The sequence below is a fragment of the Labrus mixtus genome, chromosome 13 (genome assembly GCF_963584025.1).
Source record: "Labrus mixtus chromosome 13, fLabMix1.1, whole genome shotgun sequence".
In the NCBI taxonomy this organism is placed as follows: domain Eukaryota; kingdom Metazoa; phylum Chordata; class Actinopteri; order Labriformes; family Labridae; genus Labrus; species Labrus mixtus.
Window position 1 is genome coordinate 3466783 of NC_083624.1, and position 17471 is coordinate 3484253.

The following is a 17471-nucleotide window of genomic DNA, read 5'->3' on the forward strand; positions in this document are numbered from 1 at the left end:
GGATGCCAAATATGGATGCAACTAATGATATTTTTTAGTTTTGTCCATTAACTGATTTGTTGTTTTGTCAATGAATTGAAAAAGAGAAAGAGAGAAAAGAGCCTCAATAGGCTTTAAGACTTTGTCAGTCCTAAATCAAAGAATGTTAAATTAAGATTTATACAAAATAAAGAAGCGGGAAAATTATCATATTCAAGAAGATGGATTGATTGGATTCATTCTTTATCCATCCACTAATCTGTTCATCTCGAAATCTTCTCTGCTCTACAGGAGGTAATCAAATCTTTTATTGGATCACTTCATTATCTGTTCTGTATGGATATTTTGCAGCTAAAAGTGTGTTGAAAAGCAGTTTATAAATCATAATCTGGATAAAAACTTACAAGAAAAAGTAAATCTTTCCCAAATGATAAAAGACGATGTTAACAAGTAAACTAAACCGGAGTAAAAATGCTCTCGATTCTGAGACGAGACCGAGACCTACCAAAAGATGATCTAGAGATGAAGTCCGGTGATGGACTTCTTTGGACTTCTTTTGTATTTCTTACGACAGAATGTTTTGGAATTCTTATTCCACCTCTTCCAAAAGTGACCTTTCTATAAACCTTCACTCAGCATTATTAAGAAAAGACAGCTGGTCACCTTTCCCGCTGCACACGACTCCGTCAGATGTCTCACAGAGCTCCTTGCTCTGGGCGTCGCTCATGTCACAGGACCTGGGGAACTGGCACAGCTTCCCGAACCAGCCCTCCTGGCAGATGCAGCGTCCGCATGAACAGAAACCGTGACCTGGCGATGGAGGGCAGAGGGGCCTTTATTTAAAAGGAGACAGAATATGATGCACGGCCATGAGAAAAGAAGTAGCAAAAAAAAAAAAGGGGGAGGAAAATAAATAATTAAAGCATTCTTAGGCAGAGCGAAAGTCAGGAGGATTGCCGCTTACGAGGGAAAAAGAAAGCAATGAAGAATATAAGCAGAGAAAGTTGACAGTGCAGACATTGAACCTTGACAGTAATAGGCAGCACGAGCAGACAGTGCCACAGGAAGACGACAGAGACACAGCAGGCTTATTGTATTTCCCCCGGGGACATGAAAGGAACTGTCATCACTGGTCTTGTCCCGTCCGTAATAAATTTGCAGCGCTTCACAGTGGGATGGAAAAAAAAAGAAAAACATAAAGCAAAAGCAGAGGAAAACGTGCACACACACACACACACACACACCAACACTCAGGAAAGAAACCAGAGACGTTTAATTGTTGGAAAAAGGAAGTGGGGCTCTTGGATACCAGACAGCACCACTGTGGTTTTTAACAAGCAAACCCACCCACACACACACACACACACACTCTTTCACTGACGTCCTTCATCTCCAACAGAACCCGTGTATTACTCACAGGTTGCTTACTTCAATACAAATCACATCATGTAGAGGCAGTTACACCGCTGATTGTTTCCTTTGTCTTCACATGTTAACAGACGCCAGTGTGGAGCGCTGGTAATGAGTGTTTCTGTCCACACTATGCTACTGGAGACTCTTTGATGCAGGGCTCCATCCTTCAGTCAAAGAGTGGTTTGATTGATTTCTGACCACTGGCTTCACTACTTCTACTACCGTACTTCTTTAATCCTTCTGCTCTCTCCATCTCTATCACCTCACCTTGCGTCTTTACTTTTTTTCAATTAGAAGTATAGGTGGGAGGATGCTGTATCAAGGACGATGTGTGTGTGTGTGGTTCGGTTTCTGTGGCAGGTTATAAATGAAAGTTAGCTAGCTTCTGTCTCAGGCTGGAGCGGAGTGGCAGCTATGGCGGGCCATGCATGGCTGCCTCAATCAGCTTGGCCTGCGAGAGCGGTTAATTGCTTTGGAGGAACAGCAACCTCGCCCTCATTCAATTAGCCTGCACCTGTCTTTCAGAGAGCGTGCGTTGTGCTATTGCATTTACAGAGGGGTTCTGTGAAGGGTGGATAGTGGAAGGGAATCTGGTATTTAACCCCGCAAAGATGTGTACTGTATGCTGAGAAGGTCTGTGAGAGGTGAAGAGTTCACTGCCACACAGAGAGAGAGAGAGAGAGAGAGGGAGGGTGGAGCAGGGTGAGTCATAGGGGGAGGAAAAAATCTGTTAAGGGAGGGGGAAGATCTAAGCGTGCATCTATACACATACTGTTGCTGCTCCGCAAATATTTCTATCAAATCTATTTTTTATGCGTCCTGTATTATTCTTACTTCTTTATGGACGAAAAAGTTTGATGTTTTTTCCAATATGATCAACCCCTTTCAAGATTTTAGTGCCAACTATAATAAAAACAAAGCAGATGTCGGACAAGACTAAAGAAAAATAAATTGTATGTGTGCAATATTTTTAAAACTTGAAAAGAAGCTGACAACATAATGAAGAACAGGTAGAACAGGAAGTCCTCGTGTATGGACGAAAAGAATATCCCTCTCCCAGTCCAGCACCTTAATAATTATGTATTCGCATTTTAAGACAACAAAATGCTTTAAGCAACTGATTAGTCATCTTCCATTTAACATCTTTTCACTGAGATACTGACTGCGAATAGAGTGGAAGTTATTTTATTGTTTTCAAAGTGAAGCAGTGGAAGTTCCATAACTCTGAATTCTTTCTAACAGCCAGAAGGCAGCAATAAATAAGTTGAAAGTAAGGGCTGATTGTATGTTAGATGCGTCATCCATTGGTTGAGAGTCTTTATGAAGACCAACAATGGTGGTGGCCATATTTGAAATGTTGACTCTTTCTAACTTTCAGTCATCCCAGGAGCAGGCAAAGAGGTGAAGCTAAGGATATTATTATTATCAACCAGGTTTGTCCCATTGGGTTTAAGAACTTCTTTTCTAAGGGAGACCTGGTCAATACGGTCAGCAGCAAAAACAGAAAGTTACAGACAGAGACACAAAGGGAAACAGAGTTCAATTCCCAAACATTAAAACTATTTACTGTATATGTCAAATCTGGGATTCGGTAGTTCAAGCAGTCAAGCTCAAAACATCATTTAGACGCTGTTTCTAAGTCTTTCATTTTAGATTTAAAAAACATTTAAGGACACCAGCTCCTTGAGTTTCAAGTCATTCTGCAACAATTTCCAGGCTGAGGGGGCAGAATACCCAAAAGCCCCTTTCCCAATTTCTGTCCGAGCGTTTTGGATTTCAGGCTGTACGCATGTTTATTTCTGCTGTAAAAAAAAAATGCCATTTTCATATTAGCTCTAGTGGAGATTCCTTGGCTTTTGCAGCCAGCCCTCAACTTCCTCAAGTGTCCAATTCAGGCTGGCAAGTTGACACTTAAAGAACTGCAGTTGATTTTTTTTGACTTCAGCATTTTTTGAACACCAGAAAGTGCTGCTTGGTTAGACGTTGAGAAAGTGAATCTTGGACCAGGATTTTTCTTCAACACAGAATGAAGTTCAGTTTGAAGTAAAATAAAAGATAAAGTCAGGTAACTATAAGGGGTGTGGCTATACCTTTTGATTGACAAGTTGCAAAAGCACCTCTGTTTGTATAGAAAGACAGAAAAAAACAAATCAAAGAGTTATTATAGCTTCACGTGAACCAAAATCTTTGGGTTTTTTCTTGTATGACCATTTCTGCTACTGATTCCAATACTCACAATTAACATATTAAGTATCAGCATCTCTACCATGAATTCCATATCATCCGAATGCACTCCCATTGCATGAAAAATGAGCTTTAATTACAGCGTGAAGAGTGGATGTTTTGCTGTTATCCCCCTTTTCTTTTGAGTAAAGTCATTTACGTCAGGTGTGGATTGAGCTCACTGACTGTCTGTTGGTTCAAATGGTATGCATGCATCCTGTGTTTTTTGTCAGTTCTCCATCAGGAGAACCAGGGTGGCTAACAGCACCACACCCTGGATTGGGGGCAGTTTAAGAGCCCCATCACCATATCGCTCAGTTCTGTTTGACCACCACTGTTTCTCTCCGAGTACACAGACTTAATTGTATAATTGCGTGTGAGCGTGTTTGTTTGTTTGTGTGTGTCTGTGCACAGACAGAGATTCCCTGGACGCCCTCATGAAGGATTGTCTCTGGACAGCCAAGCACACAATGAGCCCCAGTAATCCATTCACATAAATACTGCATCCCCCTTTAAAGCAGAAATGTACCCTATAAGATGCTGCAATGCACCACTGACGCAAAATGGAACAGACGGACCTAAAACAACATTAGGAAGCCATAATCAAAAGGAATGCACTTACAATGACCTGCATATAAGCTGGGTCAAAGGAATGGACAGATATGGCATCAATTTATTAAATAACACAAATAGTTTCAGCAAAAAGTGTCTCTGAGTGAAACGAAAAAATAAAACAAGTGACTTCCTGGTTTGATCGACCCCAAGGGGCGAAGGCTACATGAAGTTTAAGAGATATTTTGGAAATGTGTGTTATGTTTACTCTATGCTTTCGTTGTTTTATCACTTTTGCAACATGTCAAATGTAATAAAAGAGAGGAGTGGATTTAAGAACTGAATGTGCATCCAGTAGAGTCAGTACTGGTTTTCATTAATGCTCAAAATAAACAGGGGAAGCCATAAGCAATACTGAAACAAAAAAAATGTAACAGGTGTGGAATAATGTAGAGCCTTATTTTGGCGACAATAGCCTTAACAATGAGAATTATGTTCGCCTCATTTTCCATCTCTCATCCTCCTGCAGCTGCAAACTGAAATATCAATTCCAATTCAGCCTCTAATGTTTTCAGTGCAATCTATCCATTACACCGGTTTATGCCTAAATGGCTCCAATTAAGGGCACGGACTTCTCAAGACCTCAAACAGAAGCTTCAAAGGCTCGGAGCAATTTCTCTCGAATTCAGTTGAAGGGTTTTAGAGGGTTGTGCCTGTGGATATCAAAGCGAGAGAGCAGATAGGATCAAACTGTATTGATCTCCAGATTCAGCGTCAGCTCCTGGCATCATCTCAAAGTGGGTGAGTGTATGTGTGCACACATGCTGTGCTGAATGTGTGTAGTTTCCTGTGCAATAATTAGGAGCTAGTACTGGTTGAGTTTTTGTCCTCAAGCGGAGAAGTGAAGTGGGAGGAGTTACAGGAGCGTTTTCTCGATCCTGATTTTTTTTAATTTACTAATCTCAGTTTTTCAAATTAGAAAATGAATATTAGAATAAAGGTTGCTATGACAGCAACTAGACTGCTGAATTAATGAATTCCTGCTTTTTCTGCCACAGTTAGACTTAATGATGCCATGGCACCCATGATCCTCATTAGAAACAGCTGTGGACAGGGAGACATTAGGGCCATAGCAAATTCAAAAAGTCTTTGCCGTTGCAATCAAGCAGAACATAGCATACCACTACATGTCACTGTAGCTGAGTTCAATTAAAACACAGTAAAATTGTAATATTTAGCATTGATAATGATTGCTGGTAACATTTAGTCAACCTCTGTTATTTGATGTTTCTCAATGAAATGCTTCTTGCCAATCATTTCTCCTTTTAAATATGTATACACTCAGTCTTGTTTAAGTGTGGAAAATGTAGATTACACTGGGCTTACAGCAAGAACATTTTCATATTCCAGACCCAGAACTTGCAAATTTATTTTCCAAAAAAAAAATATATATATACATATATATATATTTTCCATGGGACTTGGTTGAACAAGAATTCCAAGATGTATTCAGGGAACTCTTTCTTATCTGTTCTTGCCACTTTGAACCTGCTGAATGACATGTCCTCATTTATAGGTGCACGTTTGTGAGATGTACTCATTTGAAAATTAGACTTCTGCTGTCTGCAACTCAAACATCAGAAGACAATTATTTAACTCAGCAAATATAGTCCAGTAGGTCCATTGGGGATTTTTTTTTTTTTAAAGAGAGATATCTGCGCCGCGACATATGCCACTCATATGCGGCATATGCCACGGCACATGAGTGGACTAGAACGGCATATGCCACTCATATTGGGCATGTGGCAGTCAGATTGGCAAACAGTCCAGATGTTGACCTCTTCTAGCCTTTCACTCTTCATGCTCTTCATGCACCTTGGTACCTCTGCTTCTTTCAGACCTTTCATGAATTCTTGTTAGTTTGTTACTGCAAGTGCATATTCATACATGTGTGTGTTCTCACCTCCGCAGACCTCTCCACTGATGTCCTCACACTGCCGGTCGTCACACTCACAGTTTTTGCCGTGAACTCGGTTGTCCCCCGGTGGGTGGCAGATACACTGTCCACACTGACACTGACCTACACAAACAGATTTTATTTTATTTTTTTCCATGTGAGCAGTGGCTTGTTTTAAAGAGCTTTTTCAGTACAACAATCATTACTCTGCTGAAGTGTGTCAGGTACCATTCACATTTTGATTCAGTCAGTAATTCAGTCATTTCTATACAATAGATGTGACGTAAACTCGACTCAGTCTGCCTGACAACACTCCCTCCAGCCACATGGGGGGAAATCTTATATGTAAATCACTCACTCTAATAAACACTCATATGGGGGAAACACACTTACACACACCTCGAGATGTTGCGCTCCCACTTCAATCAGCGAGCTGCCAGTGAAGGAGGCCACAGGGGAACTCACTGAGTGAACACGCTGGCTAATGGTGGAACTCATTAGAAAAACATCATCTATTCTGAACTATCATTGGAGGTGTGCGGCATCTCTGATCGTTGGTCATTTCAGCAGGATGCTCAGAGTTATGTTAATCATAAGCGGAGCTGAGGCCAAAAAAAACATGTTGAGTGAATTAGACGGAGAAATGTCTTCTTAATTGCAATTTAGAGTCACTTTATTGTTGATTCTAAGCTGATTTTTGTTCACATACTACTTTATTTGCATCAAATGTTCTTATGATAACACATACAACTGCACAGATGACAGATTTTCTTTGTTCCATTATCAGAGCACATGAATTATTAATTTCTGTCAGGACCTAAAGACAATTTCAACCAAAATCTTAAAAAGTGTATCCGGAGAAAAATAACAACCCTGCCTTTAAGCAAAAATAAGAAAGAAAGAAAATAAGAGCTAACCACAGGCAGTGTAAAAAAAAAAGGATGAAACTACAGCCCCCTGGAAGTGAAGCCAAAACAAGTTTTCATCCCTCTGCTGTCTCACTGCAGTGTAGGTCATAAACCCTGACTCCTCAGTGTTTACAGACGGGACATCAAAAATTCATCAATTCAAAATTATAATACTCTAATCCTATCAAAACAAATATTTTTCTTAAACCGAGTTCCTGTTGAGATAGTTATTATCACGCTGATTTATGTTCAAGTGTTAATTTTTCTGAGATGTCTCGTTTCAGTTTGTTACTTGGTGTGAAAAAAGAGCACGTTTACGCCATGATTGACAGCTCTGATGATGTCACCAGTGCAATACATCGGTGTTTGTTGCTGGGGTATTTTGGCTTCATTTTTACAACAGTAGCATATGGAATCCCGTTGTCAATATTTGTAAATAGAGCTAAAGATGAACACTACAAAATTGAAGGCGTTGTCGCTGAATGCGGTTTAGCCTTGTGTGCTCTTTGTTGTTATTGTTTAAAAACTTTCCTATCCAGTGACACTGCACACACCCTGAAGGGCTGCAAACAGGTGAGCTGCACGCCATGAAAAATAATTGCACAAAGGGAATTTCCCAGCTCAGTGAAGACAGATGGTTAAAATGCAGCATACTGAGCGTCTCTCTCTCTCTCTCTCTCTCTCTCTCTCTCTCTCTCTTTAGTTTTTATAGAGCTGGGTATCTCCTTTTTGCACAATCATTATTCACTCTAAGAGCTTCCCCTGTTTGTAGGCCTGTAGGGCACATTTATTTGTTTAATGCCACTAAATAACACCTGAAACATCTTTTTATGACTCTTGAGTGGAATTAGAAGCAATAAATAGTGCCGGATGTGAATTTACAAGACAGCGTCATCTAATGTGCTGCTCATGTCACGTCACTGTCAGTTTTATGGCCACACACACACACACACACACACACACACACACACACACACACACACACACACTTTCTCCCTCTAGAAACCTCTCTTCCTGCTACACGTACAGCATACCACCATCTGCTCTGGGGACTCAGTTACCCTAGCAACTGGTGATGTCATAACACCGTGCCTTATCGATTATCGCTCTGGTCGTCAAGCCGTCTACACCAGTGAGTGCATCTGTGTTGGTGTGTGTTGAAGTTTAATTGGTCACCCTGTCTGAGGTGAACAACACCTTAATGACACGATTTGCAACATTAGACTGAGACATTCTGGATCTATTTTGATAAAGCCACAGACAAATCTGTGTATAAAAACAGGGGGCAGGTGAAGGTCAAGTCCTTTTTTTGTATTATTATTGATGAGAATAAGTGCATGTTCACTCGTGTTTCATTCCAGTTCGAACTGGAAAAAGAGCCAAGGGAGCAAGAAGACATTGTTAAATAGATGAATAGTTAATCATCGAGGGCTAGGGTAAGCTTGAATAATGGTCAATCAAGTGAGCTTCTCTCATTCCTCTTAAAAGCAGCAGACAGTTTTCTTAAAGGGCCGGCGTCCAAGAAAGCTTTCCCAAGGGAAACCGCTCTATACCAGTGACTCCCAATGCCTCAGAGCAGTGCAATGTAACTTCTTACATACAGAGACACTCTAATATGATGTCTTTATTTGCAATTCAATGCTGGAAAACTTCAAAAATCAACCAAATTAAAAATATTATAAAATTGCACCATTGATAACCCAATTCCAATCAAACACCCAGGGAGACTCTGTCCCATTTGTCACACTTTGACAAAGGTGCTCTGAGCCCAGTGGTAAAGCCACTTTCATGCCAAAATCAGTGCCAGCATTTGACTGATTTGGCTTATCTGCAAAAATATAACCACACATGTGGCACTCTTCTCACCAAAGAGCTGTGAAACTAGAACACAGGCAAAGTGAATAACACGGAACTTGCATTGCAACCTGTTATCCTTCTGCTGCATGAAAAACTAATTCATTGCCTCAATTAAAAACACAGTAGTTTTGAGTATTAGCATTACAGTCACTGCACAAAGAAGAAATCACACTAACCAACACTAACTAACACATTAACTTGGCTGTTTTGAAATGAGTCATGCAGCCTTCTTATCTCCAAAGTTTGCTTTTTTGTTTTTACCTGATTTCATTGTTAATTGTATGACAGCTGGAATTTGTTGACCACTACACTAAATTGAATGTGTCCAGTCTTTTGACAGCTCCCTTCGTGCTTTGGTGTGAATGGAATCATTCCATTATCACCCAATAGTGGGATACTTATCAAACAGGTGTTTAGTCAGTTTCAGGTTGTGTTTAGTTGTATAATAGTTATTCAATAGAGAAAATAAAATGGACACTATTCCCTGAACAAGTAGCAGTCATTACTCCATTTAGATATCAGGGTTAATGTCATTTGTAACACACATTGCATTAGAGCAGGTTCACGTCCTAAAATGACGATGAGTGTAAATAATCCCAGAGACTCTGACAAACTGTTGGTGAACTACACTCCACAAATGTAATAGTCAAAAACAGTTACTAGTTAAGTTGAGTGCTTTTTTCCCTCCCAAGAGAAAGCATGTGGGTGGGTGAGTTCACAGGAGGGTCAGTGACCAATACATTATTTAGTAGAGTTGCATTGTGGGAAGTTTAGTGAAACAAACAAAAAATACAATCCTCTAATTCCATCAGTTACAGCTATCCTATCTACTGAGCCAAACGTATGCCAAACCTTATCTTGGAATATCTGTCATTCAAAGTCTCTCCCATCCTGTGAAATGTGCACTATATTCAGAGACTGATCCTAGAAATTGGGGGTGAATTAATTAAACTTGATTGCAGAAAAACAGCAAACCCCTTCAATCTTACCATAATAGTTTTAGTGCATTTTAATGTAGTGTAAGTACAGTGTGAGTTTGAAAAGCATGTTGCAGTTTAGTATCTCTCAACAGATTTGTATGGTTTCATATTCAAAAAGCTACACCCTATTTCAAGTTATTTAATCAAATCTTAGAGATTTGATCAACTCTTAAACACTTGTGTGCACCCTTTGTACAGCCTGACTCAGACAAATCATTATGCAAGCTAAGGACACTAGTTAATGCAAATTTAATGGGCCTTTAACCCACACCAAACAAGTCAAGATTTTATCCCTCTACTGTTTAATTTTTAACTTTTTTTTTTAATTAGTCCCTTTCAAGTTAATAGCAGCACAATAAATAACCCCGGCTATCCCTTTAATGTTAGGTATTGGATTACATTAATGTAAAAAAAGGAGTGTGAATTTGTCATTAAATATTTAACATTGCTCACATAGTTAATGTCTACTACAGGCCACGCTGCAGAAAACAGAGATAGGAATCCCGAGAATCAGCAGAAAGATGTTGAAAGCAGGTGTTTCCTTGAGGAAATACCACGGTACAAAGAATCTGCTATCCACCAGCAACTTGCCTCCACCTCTCAGGAAGAAAAGCTTCGAAGCTGCTGTTTCAAATTTCAAGGCTTTTTCCGCTCAAGCTGCCATCTGTACCAGCCGCATTCATCCATGCCTAAGTGATTTTCCTCGTCTGTCTCCTTCACTTTCTCTGCCTTTCTCTCTCTTCCACCCTCCATCCTGTCTCCCTTCATTGTAGTTCTCATAGACCTTCGCACTGTCCCTTCTTCTTTTCATTCGCATCCTTTTCAAGCTATGAAAGCGTCGCATCAAACCCTGTTACAATCAATTGTTTCCAGCCATTATGATCATCCAAACACTAAACCAACCGGGCATCCAGTGGAAACAAGTCTTAAGTGAAAAAACAACACGTGTACCTAGACAGCATCCAAAACAATCAGGTATGAATGGACAACACATTTACTTTCTTTTCTGTACCACAACAGAGGTGGAAGATAATAGTAGTAGTGAATTCATAGACTCTATAACAGAACTGAATCTAGACGTCACTCGCTTGTAAACCCGACCATAAAATAAATATTTTTGAGCGTAGCCATCTTGTTTTCTTGGAGCCAAAGTGACCAGATATGAACAAAAGGAGGAGGATATACATTATTTTGTCTTTAGTTAAAAAGCCGCTGCATACCCTGCTTTTCTTTGATTTAAATCTAAAGAAGGGCATTGTTGACTAAATGAGCTTCACGCTGTATTGAAGAAGATCTGAAACTATCGATTGAGACCATAAACTCATTAAGAAAATGTTGATCCAGTTCATAAACCAAGTGAGAAGTAGAGTCTTTTTCTCAACTGATTTCATACAATCTAATGTTTTTGCATCCAGACGAAGCACTTCTGCTTCAGACACACTTTTAAAATCGTATATACAGCCTATGATTTGAGATGTAATTATTGAAAAATTGTTCATCACTTTTATTCATTGAGGTGTCTGCAAAGAAAATGATCAATTCCATGCTGTATTATGTGGTGGCAATTTACTTAAGCTGCCAATAGCTTCACTAAAATGGCTGGAAAAAGAATTAATTTCCAAAAGAAATAATTCATAGATGATAGGAAGTGTATGTAGTAATTTTGTTGAAGCCATAGGAGAGAATATTAAGGTACTGATGAAGGAATTAAAGCTTAATAATTCTTCAAGCACAAGTTAATCTATGTATCATTATGTGAGGTGGGACGACGTGCCTTCTCAAATCTGCTGTTGTAGAATTGGTTTCATCCAATCACGTCCATCGATGCAGTATGTAACAATTAGTTGAGGTATTCAATGGCACAAGATTGGTTCCATTTACACATAACTTAGTAAATATAAAAAGTCATTTTGGGCCTTTACCATGGTAAACACTTGTAAAGAATGCTTCTAGAAGGTATAGGTGTTGAGCCTCGTTGCCATGGCATTCCTGCCTCTTGTCGTTCTTTCCCATCCACACACCATTTTAATTGTTAATTATCGTGTTGTATTCAATCATATCCTATCAAATGGTATTGTATCATATGACTCTGTATCCTCTTGTATTGCATCCTGTAGTTTTGTATTATATGATATTGGAAAGTGTCATGTCATATTGTATTACAGCGTCTTGTTTTATATACTATCCTATCGTAGTATCGGAGGGTATTGTTAACCAATCGTACAATCTTATCGTTACACAACATGTGGTTTTGTTACATAGTATTGTATCATCGTATCATTTGGTATTGGATCACATGGTGTTGTACCCTGTTGTATCGTATGGTTTTGTATCATATCCTTTTGGATCTCATCGTAACGTATCATATGGTTTTTTGATGTGTCTTATCATCATGGCTTTCCTAACTCTTGTCATCCCTGTCTTATCATAAACTAGCGTATCGTATAATATTGTATCGTCGTGTCTAGTCCAATTATCCAATGGTTTTCTATCACATCATACCATGGTACTGTATAATGCAGTTGTGTGGTATATGGCTTTATATCATATCTATCATATTGTATTGCATCGTAGTCATGTGTACTGTAAGTATATCAAAGACCTACTGCTGTTTTTAGTAGCATTGCTTGCGTATGGTCATTTTGACTTGTTAAGGCGTTTGTAACCATAGTAGCAGCTCTAACATATGTGTTTAAGGTGCCCCTATCTGATCAGAAGCTTTACTTCCATCGTTTTGAAGGATGCATTTGTCCATTAACATTACCTATAGTCGGCTACAGTCCACATACAGTCCACACTTTTCATTTTGAACAAAGCAGCGACTTAAATGCTGTGGATTCCCCGGAGACTTCCCCCACAGTCAAATGAAACAGGAAATCAATGCCTCACATTAACCCTTTGTAAATCCGCAGAGCCCAAAGACCGAGCAGGTTGTGCTTCCTCTTTTATCGCCCACTGCAGATTATATTATTAAGTCGAATCACTGTGAGACTGCCTGAATAAAGCAGGCTTTACTGTACCTTTTCTTATTGTCTTCTAATCCTTTAGTGCAAGACACTAAACAATGGCCCGTACGGAGCTGTAGGGTTGATAGATTAGGGCTGCTGCATCAGTGCAGAGTACAAAGTACAAGCAATACCTCTAAGGAATTGTGTACTGCATAACTACTAGACAATTTATCTTATTAATAAATGGCCATAGTGTGCTGAAGAACAATGCAAGGTGTCAGTCTAGGAACAATGTTAACGTGAGCATTGTCCTTCGTTAGCTGTGGATGTTGGCAATCTATCTACTTGGCAAATATATAAATATATGTTTTCTGCCTTTACTGTTGTCTCACAATTCTATGGAAGAATCATCTTCAGAAATGTTAGAAAGGTCTTTCCTTTCATCAATTTTCATTTATCGAGCCATCGATGGTGGATTTGAAAATGGATTGGGGGCCGAAGATGATGACTTCTGATTTGTCGCAGTTGAGTTTGAGAAAGTTGGTCTGAAGCCAGGATTTTATTTCTGTGATGTAGTCAGTGTGGATTGAGTGAGTGGCAGGAGTGATGGCTTTGGTGGAGATGTGGAGCTGGATATCGTCGGCAAAACAGTGAAACTGGAATCCATTTATTCCTAACTACCCCATACATTATGAAAAGCGCTCTTGCTAGGCTTCTGCACTGTCTGCACTTTTTAGCTCCAAAATGATAAAAAAAAACACATTTTCCGAACGGTGTAACATCCCTCCAGAACTATTCATTTTAAGCCATGCAGTCACATGACAACAATACTTAATTTTACATTTATAAATGTGTACATTTCTTGCCCTTGATGCCATGTACGTCCAATTAATCTAGGTCACATGTTCATGAACAATAGCTCAATGAATGTGTTTTATGTTTGGTTAAAGCTTTGCATTGTTGAGTAGCTGTCCTTTTTGAAACTATGGCGTTTGTTCATTTACCTCCATGAGGAGAGCAATATCAAAACTTTATCTTAAACCTGACTGCAATTTCCATAGTTTTTGGATAGTTTAACTCAAATTGTAAATGTATCTTAGTGTATTAGTTTTCTGATATTTAAAGTTAAAACAGTAAGTTGTAGATGTGGCCAGGGGTCTTTTGTACATTTGTAGTTGTTCGATGAAATCTAGAAGAATGGAATGCGTGCCATTCGGTGGACTAGTTAGGCAGTTAATGGTTTGATTTACGGTGTACTGAAAAAATTGCTTGGCCTCACTCTATCACTACTAAGTCCCAATTTCCACATACTCCGTTCACCGCAGTCCTTCAGTGATGCGCACTACACCACCGTCAATGCTCCTGCTTTCACAGCGAAAAGAAGGTGATGATGTTACAATCTTTTGTGCACTAATCAGCATTTGTTGACCTAAATCTGAATCCACCGTCCATTGTTGGATATCTGGAACTGATAATCAAATCTGATCAAACCACACATATACAGGCCTGGTGAAGCAGATCAGCTGAGTGTTTGAGTGTAAACCTCTGTGTGGAAGTATTTTCTCTAAACGCAAGAGTTGCTTCTCAGTCATTAAGTTCTTAAAGTTAGGCTATTTCTATTGTGTACAGTAAATCTCTCATTTTGTAGAGAAAAACACAAACACAGCCTCTAGCTATTGGATTTCTACAGCTAAAATGTACAGTGCTGTTTCCATAATGTATCTATTCGCCCACTTTCTCCTCACAGTCATCAATCGGTCGGCTCAAGATGAATGTCTAGAACAATGCCATGGAAGCACAGCCCAGACTTTTGTTTTTTTGTCAGTATCGGTTTCCTCAGTATCTACATCCATTATTAGTACCAGACCTAACATTTGGAGGTGCCAAGAAAACAAGCTTCTTCTGTACAGCTGGGCCACTAATGAAGCATACAGTGCATTGTAATAAATCTAGACATATCGACCCACCGCTTGTTCTATTGAGAGAGCAGTTCCAGCATTGGCTTACATTGTTGCAGGCAAACAGGACACCTCAATCTCATACATGCTCATAAACATGCAGATATACCTGTATGAATGAGCACACAAGTATACAGACCTGAGGAAAAAAACACTTTTACAAGTTATAAAGGCATAACCATGTGTATAGGTATTGCACAATAAAAACAGCATGTTTGCTTTTTGTTCAGGGTTTGTTTAAAGATCCTATCTCGTTGATTGCTGGGCACCCTGGCGTCTTTACAGCCCTCTCAAGGATGGATTAAGAGATGTGAAAGGCTGAAAATGGTCTATTTTACACCAAGAGGTGAGGACAGAGTGCTGGCCTGCCTCAGTAACCATGGCAACAGATGGGAATGGGAAGAGCAGGTACCTCGTCCAAAGCAGGGCAAATTGGACGTTCCGCGACACTTCTTCAGACTGCTCTCCAGAGACATGGAGCAGGACAGAGGATGCTCGCACTTCTTCCCGGCCCATCCGTCCTTGCAGTCACACCTGCCACAATTACACTGGCCCTGACCTGTCGAGAGGGGAGAGGGGAAAAGGTGAGGGAAGCAAAGAGGTGAGGCAAAGTGGAGGCTTGTACAAGGAAATTTCAGATTAAGTGTACTGAGAGGGAAAAAAATAACAGCATCCGGTGAAGTGGACACCTCTCACAGAGTAGAGAGTTAGAATGCTTGTGGAGGAGAAAATAAGGCAAAAGGGAAGTTATATGCAAAGGAGAGGATGGGAGAAAGTCAAATAAATAAAGGGCAGGCCATGCTGGGGTCAGAAAATGAGGTAAGATTTATTTAATTTTATTCATTTATTTTGACAGGGACAGTGTACACTAGCCTATGACAGTAGCTGTATTGATGCTGGATGAACAGCATTAATAGGTTATTCTGTCAAGGGGAGCGAAAATATGTATATTAAAAAAAATCTAATAAAGGAGCATTACAATGGGGATGTGGTCTGTATTCTTTAAAAGTGAATCTGCATTAGCAGGTATGTGCCAAAGAACTGCTTGTAGTATGAAAGAATGCTACTGGTGCATAAATCATCATCTTAACCAACAGTGATACAGTGGTAGCATCCATCATATTTTGGTTCATTAATTCTTTAGAGAAACCATGAAAAGGTCATCCCTACTTCTCCCTGGTTTATTTTTGAGTTATATGTCAAGTTCACTTGCACTGCTGTAAAGTTTCTAAAGGGAAAAGAAGCAAATGTGGAGCTGCGGTTGGTCGTTGTAAAAAGCAGAAAGTAGGCTAAAGGCTACATGAAGTTAAAGGTGAAAATGAATATGCATTGAAAAAATCCAATACTGAATACAGATTTAAATTCAATGGGCTAGCTTCTTTAACGTTAAACTGTAATAATACTAATATGCTCTCAGAACTTTCAAGTAACTTCAAATTTAGTTGAGCCAGCAGACAGCCAGCTTAGCTTTGCATAAAGAAAAAAAACCGGAGAAAGGAGCTAGCTGGTTCTGTCGAAAGGTAACAAATCACGCTAACCAAAAGTGCACTGTAACTATCAAAATTGTTGTTGTACACTTCCCTGGTTAGCTTCTAAATGGTCTACTCTACTGTTGCTATGTCAGCACCTGGCTAGCTTCTACCTGGCTAATTGTACAATAGTAATTTTTAAACCTATTCCCACCAGGCTAAGAGTACAATCATTTTAGAGCCTGGGTAATTTATACTGGACGAGTTGAACACTGGCTAGCTTCTACCAGGCTTTGTGTACAATAACATTTTGAAGCCTGGTTAGCTTGTTCCCTAGTTGCTGGTCTTGATGCTTAGCTAACTGAGAGTGGCTCCACATTAAAGCTAAATATTAAGAGGACAGTTATGCGGAATTTTTTTTATCATTCTCATCCAACTCTCAGCAAGAGATGTATTTTAAACAGGCTTCTGATTTCTTAAATACAGTACATCAGTACGCTTACCGGAGCAGAAGTCATCCGTGTATCGGTCGTAGGTTGCATGACAGTTTCTCTCATCACACTCGCATGTGTCCCCATGAATATCTCCCCAGTCGCCTGAGGGATCTACATCGTGGCAGTTACACTCCCCACACACACAGGTACCTAACAGCAGACACAGTTTCACATTGTATTAATTCTCCATTTCATGTGCTTCAGCCTTACAATACAGAAAACAAAAACAAAGCACAAAGCAGCTAATTGACTGTGATGTGAACAACAGGGAGACGCTGCTTACACATACAGTATGTGGGTGGCGTGTGAGTATATATTTTCTTCTACTTTAACAAATCCTGTCCCATCAGGAGGGATATTCCTTCACTTTCTATCTCATTTTTCTTCCTTTTATCTATCTACCTGTCTATGTGTGTCTCTTTTTCTCATTTGTTTTACGTCTTAGGCACGGCATCAGCTGAGCAGCAGCCAGTGGAAAAGCCATTTTCTCTTATCAGCAGTGACAGAGCACAGGGGAACCCCGGGGGAGCCAGGCCAGCTGGCAGGCCTATGGGCAGTGGCTGGCGCGTGTCTGGCCCCTGGCCCTCAATTCAATCCCACTGACCACCTCGTAATCCCAGAGCCTTGGATTATAGAGCCTTGCACTTTAATGACACCAGAGCAGATTACATCACTTTTACTTGTTACTTTTTAAAAAAGGAACACCCATACAATCTATAAAATCAGTTCCCTG

At 39.8% G+C, this 17471-nt stretch overlaps 2 protein-coding genes across 3 annotated transcripts in view; both read right to left on the reverse strand.

The window, feature by feature from the left end:
* The window catches only part of asmtl (acetylserotonin O-methyltransferase-like), a 243536-nt gene that overhangs the window by 180384 nt on the left and 45681 nt on the right, over positions 1–17471 (reverse strand). The gene's annotated exons all lie outside the window — the stretch shown is intronic.
* The window catches only part of itgbl1 (integrin, beta-like 1), a 52911-nt gene that overhangs the window by 7376 nt on the left and 28064 nt on the right, over positions 1–17471 (reverse strand). Inside the window, exons 6-9 of one of the 2 annotated variants that reach the window (XR_009675535.1) lie at positions 16748–16888; positions 15188–15334; positions 6131–6247; positions 643–812 (exon numbers count right to left, since the gene is read on the reverse strand). Coding sequence is in view for 1 of the 2 variants with exons in the window: in XM_061053173.1 (XP_060909156.1) it covers positions 643–789; positions 6131–6247; positions 15188–15334; positions 16748–16888 (552 nt within the window). In the remaining variant the exon portion in view is untranslated. The remainder of the gene's footprint in view (positions 1–642; positions 813–6130; positions 6248–15187; positions 15335–16747; positions 16889–17471) is intronic. The other variant, XM_061053173.1, reaches the window with a different exon arrangement.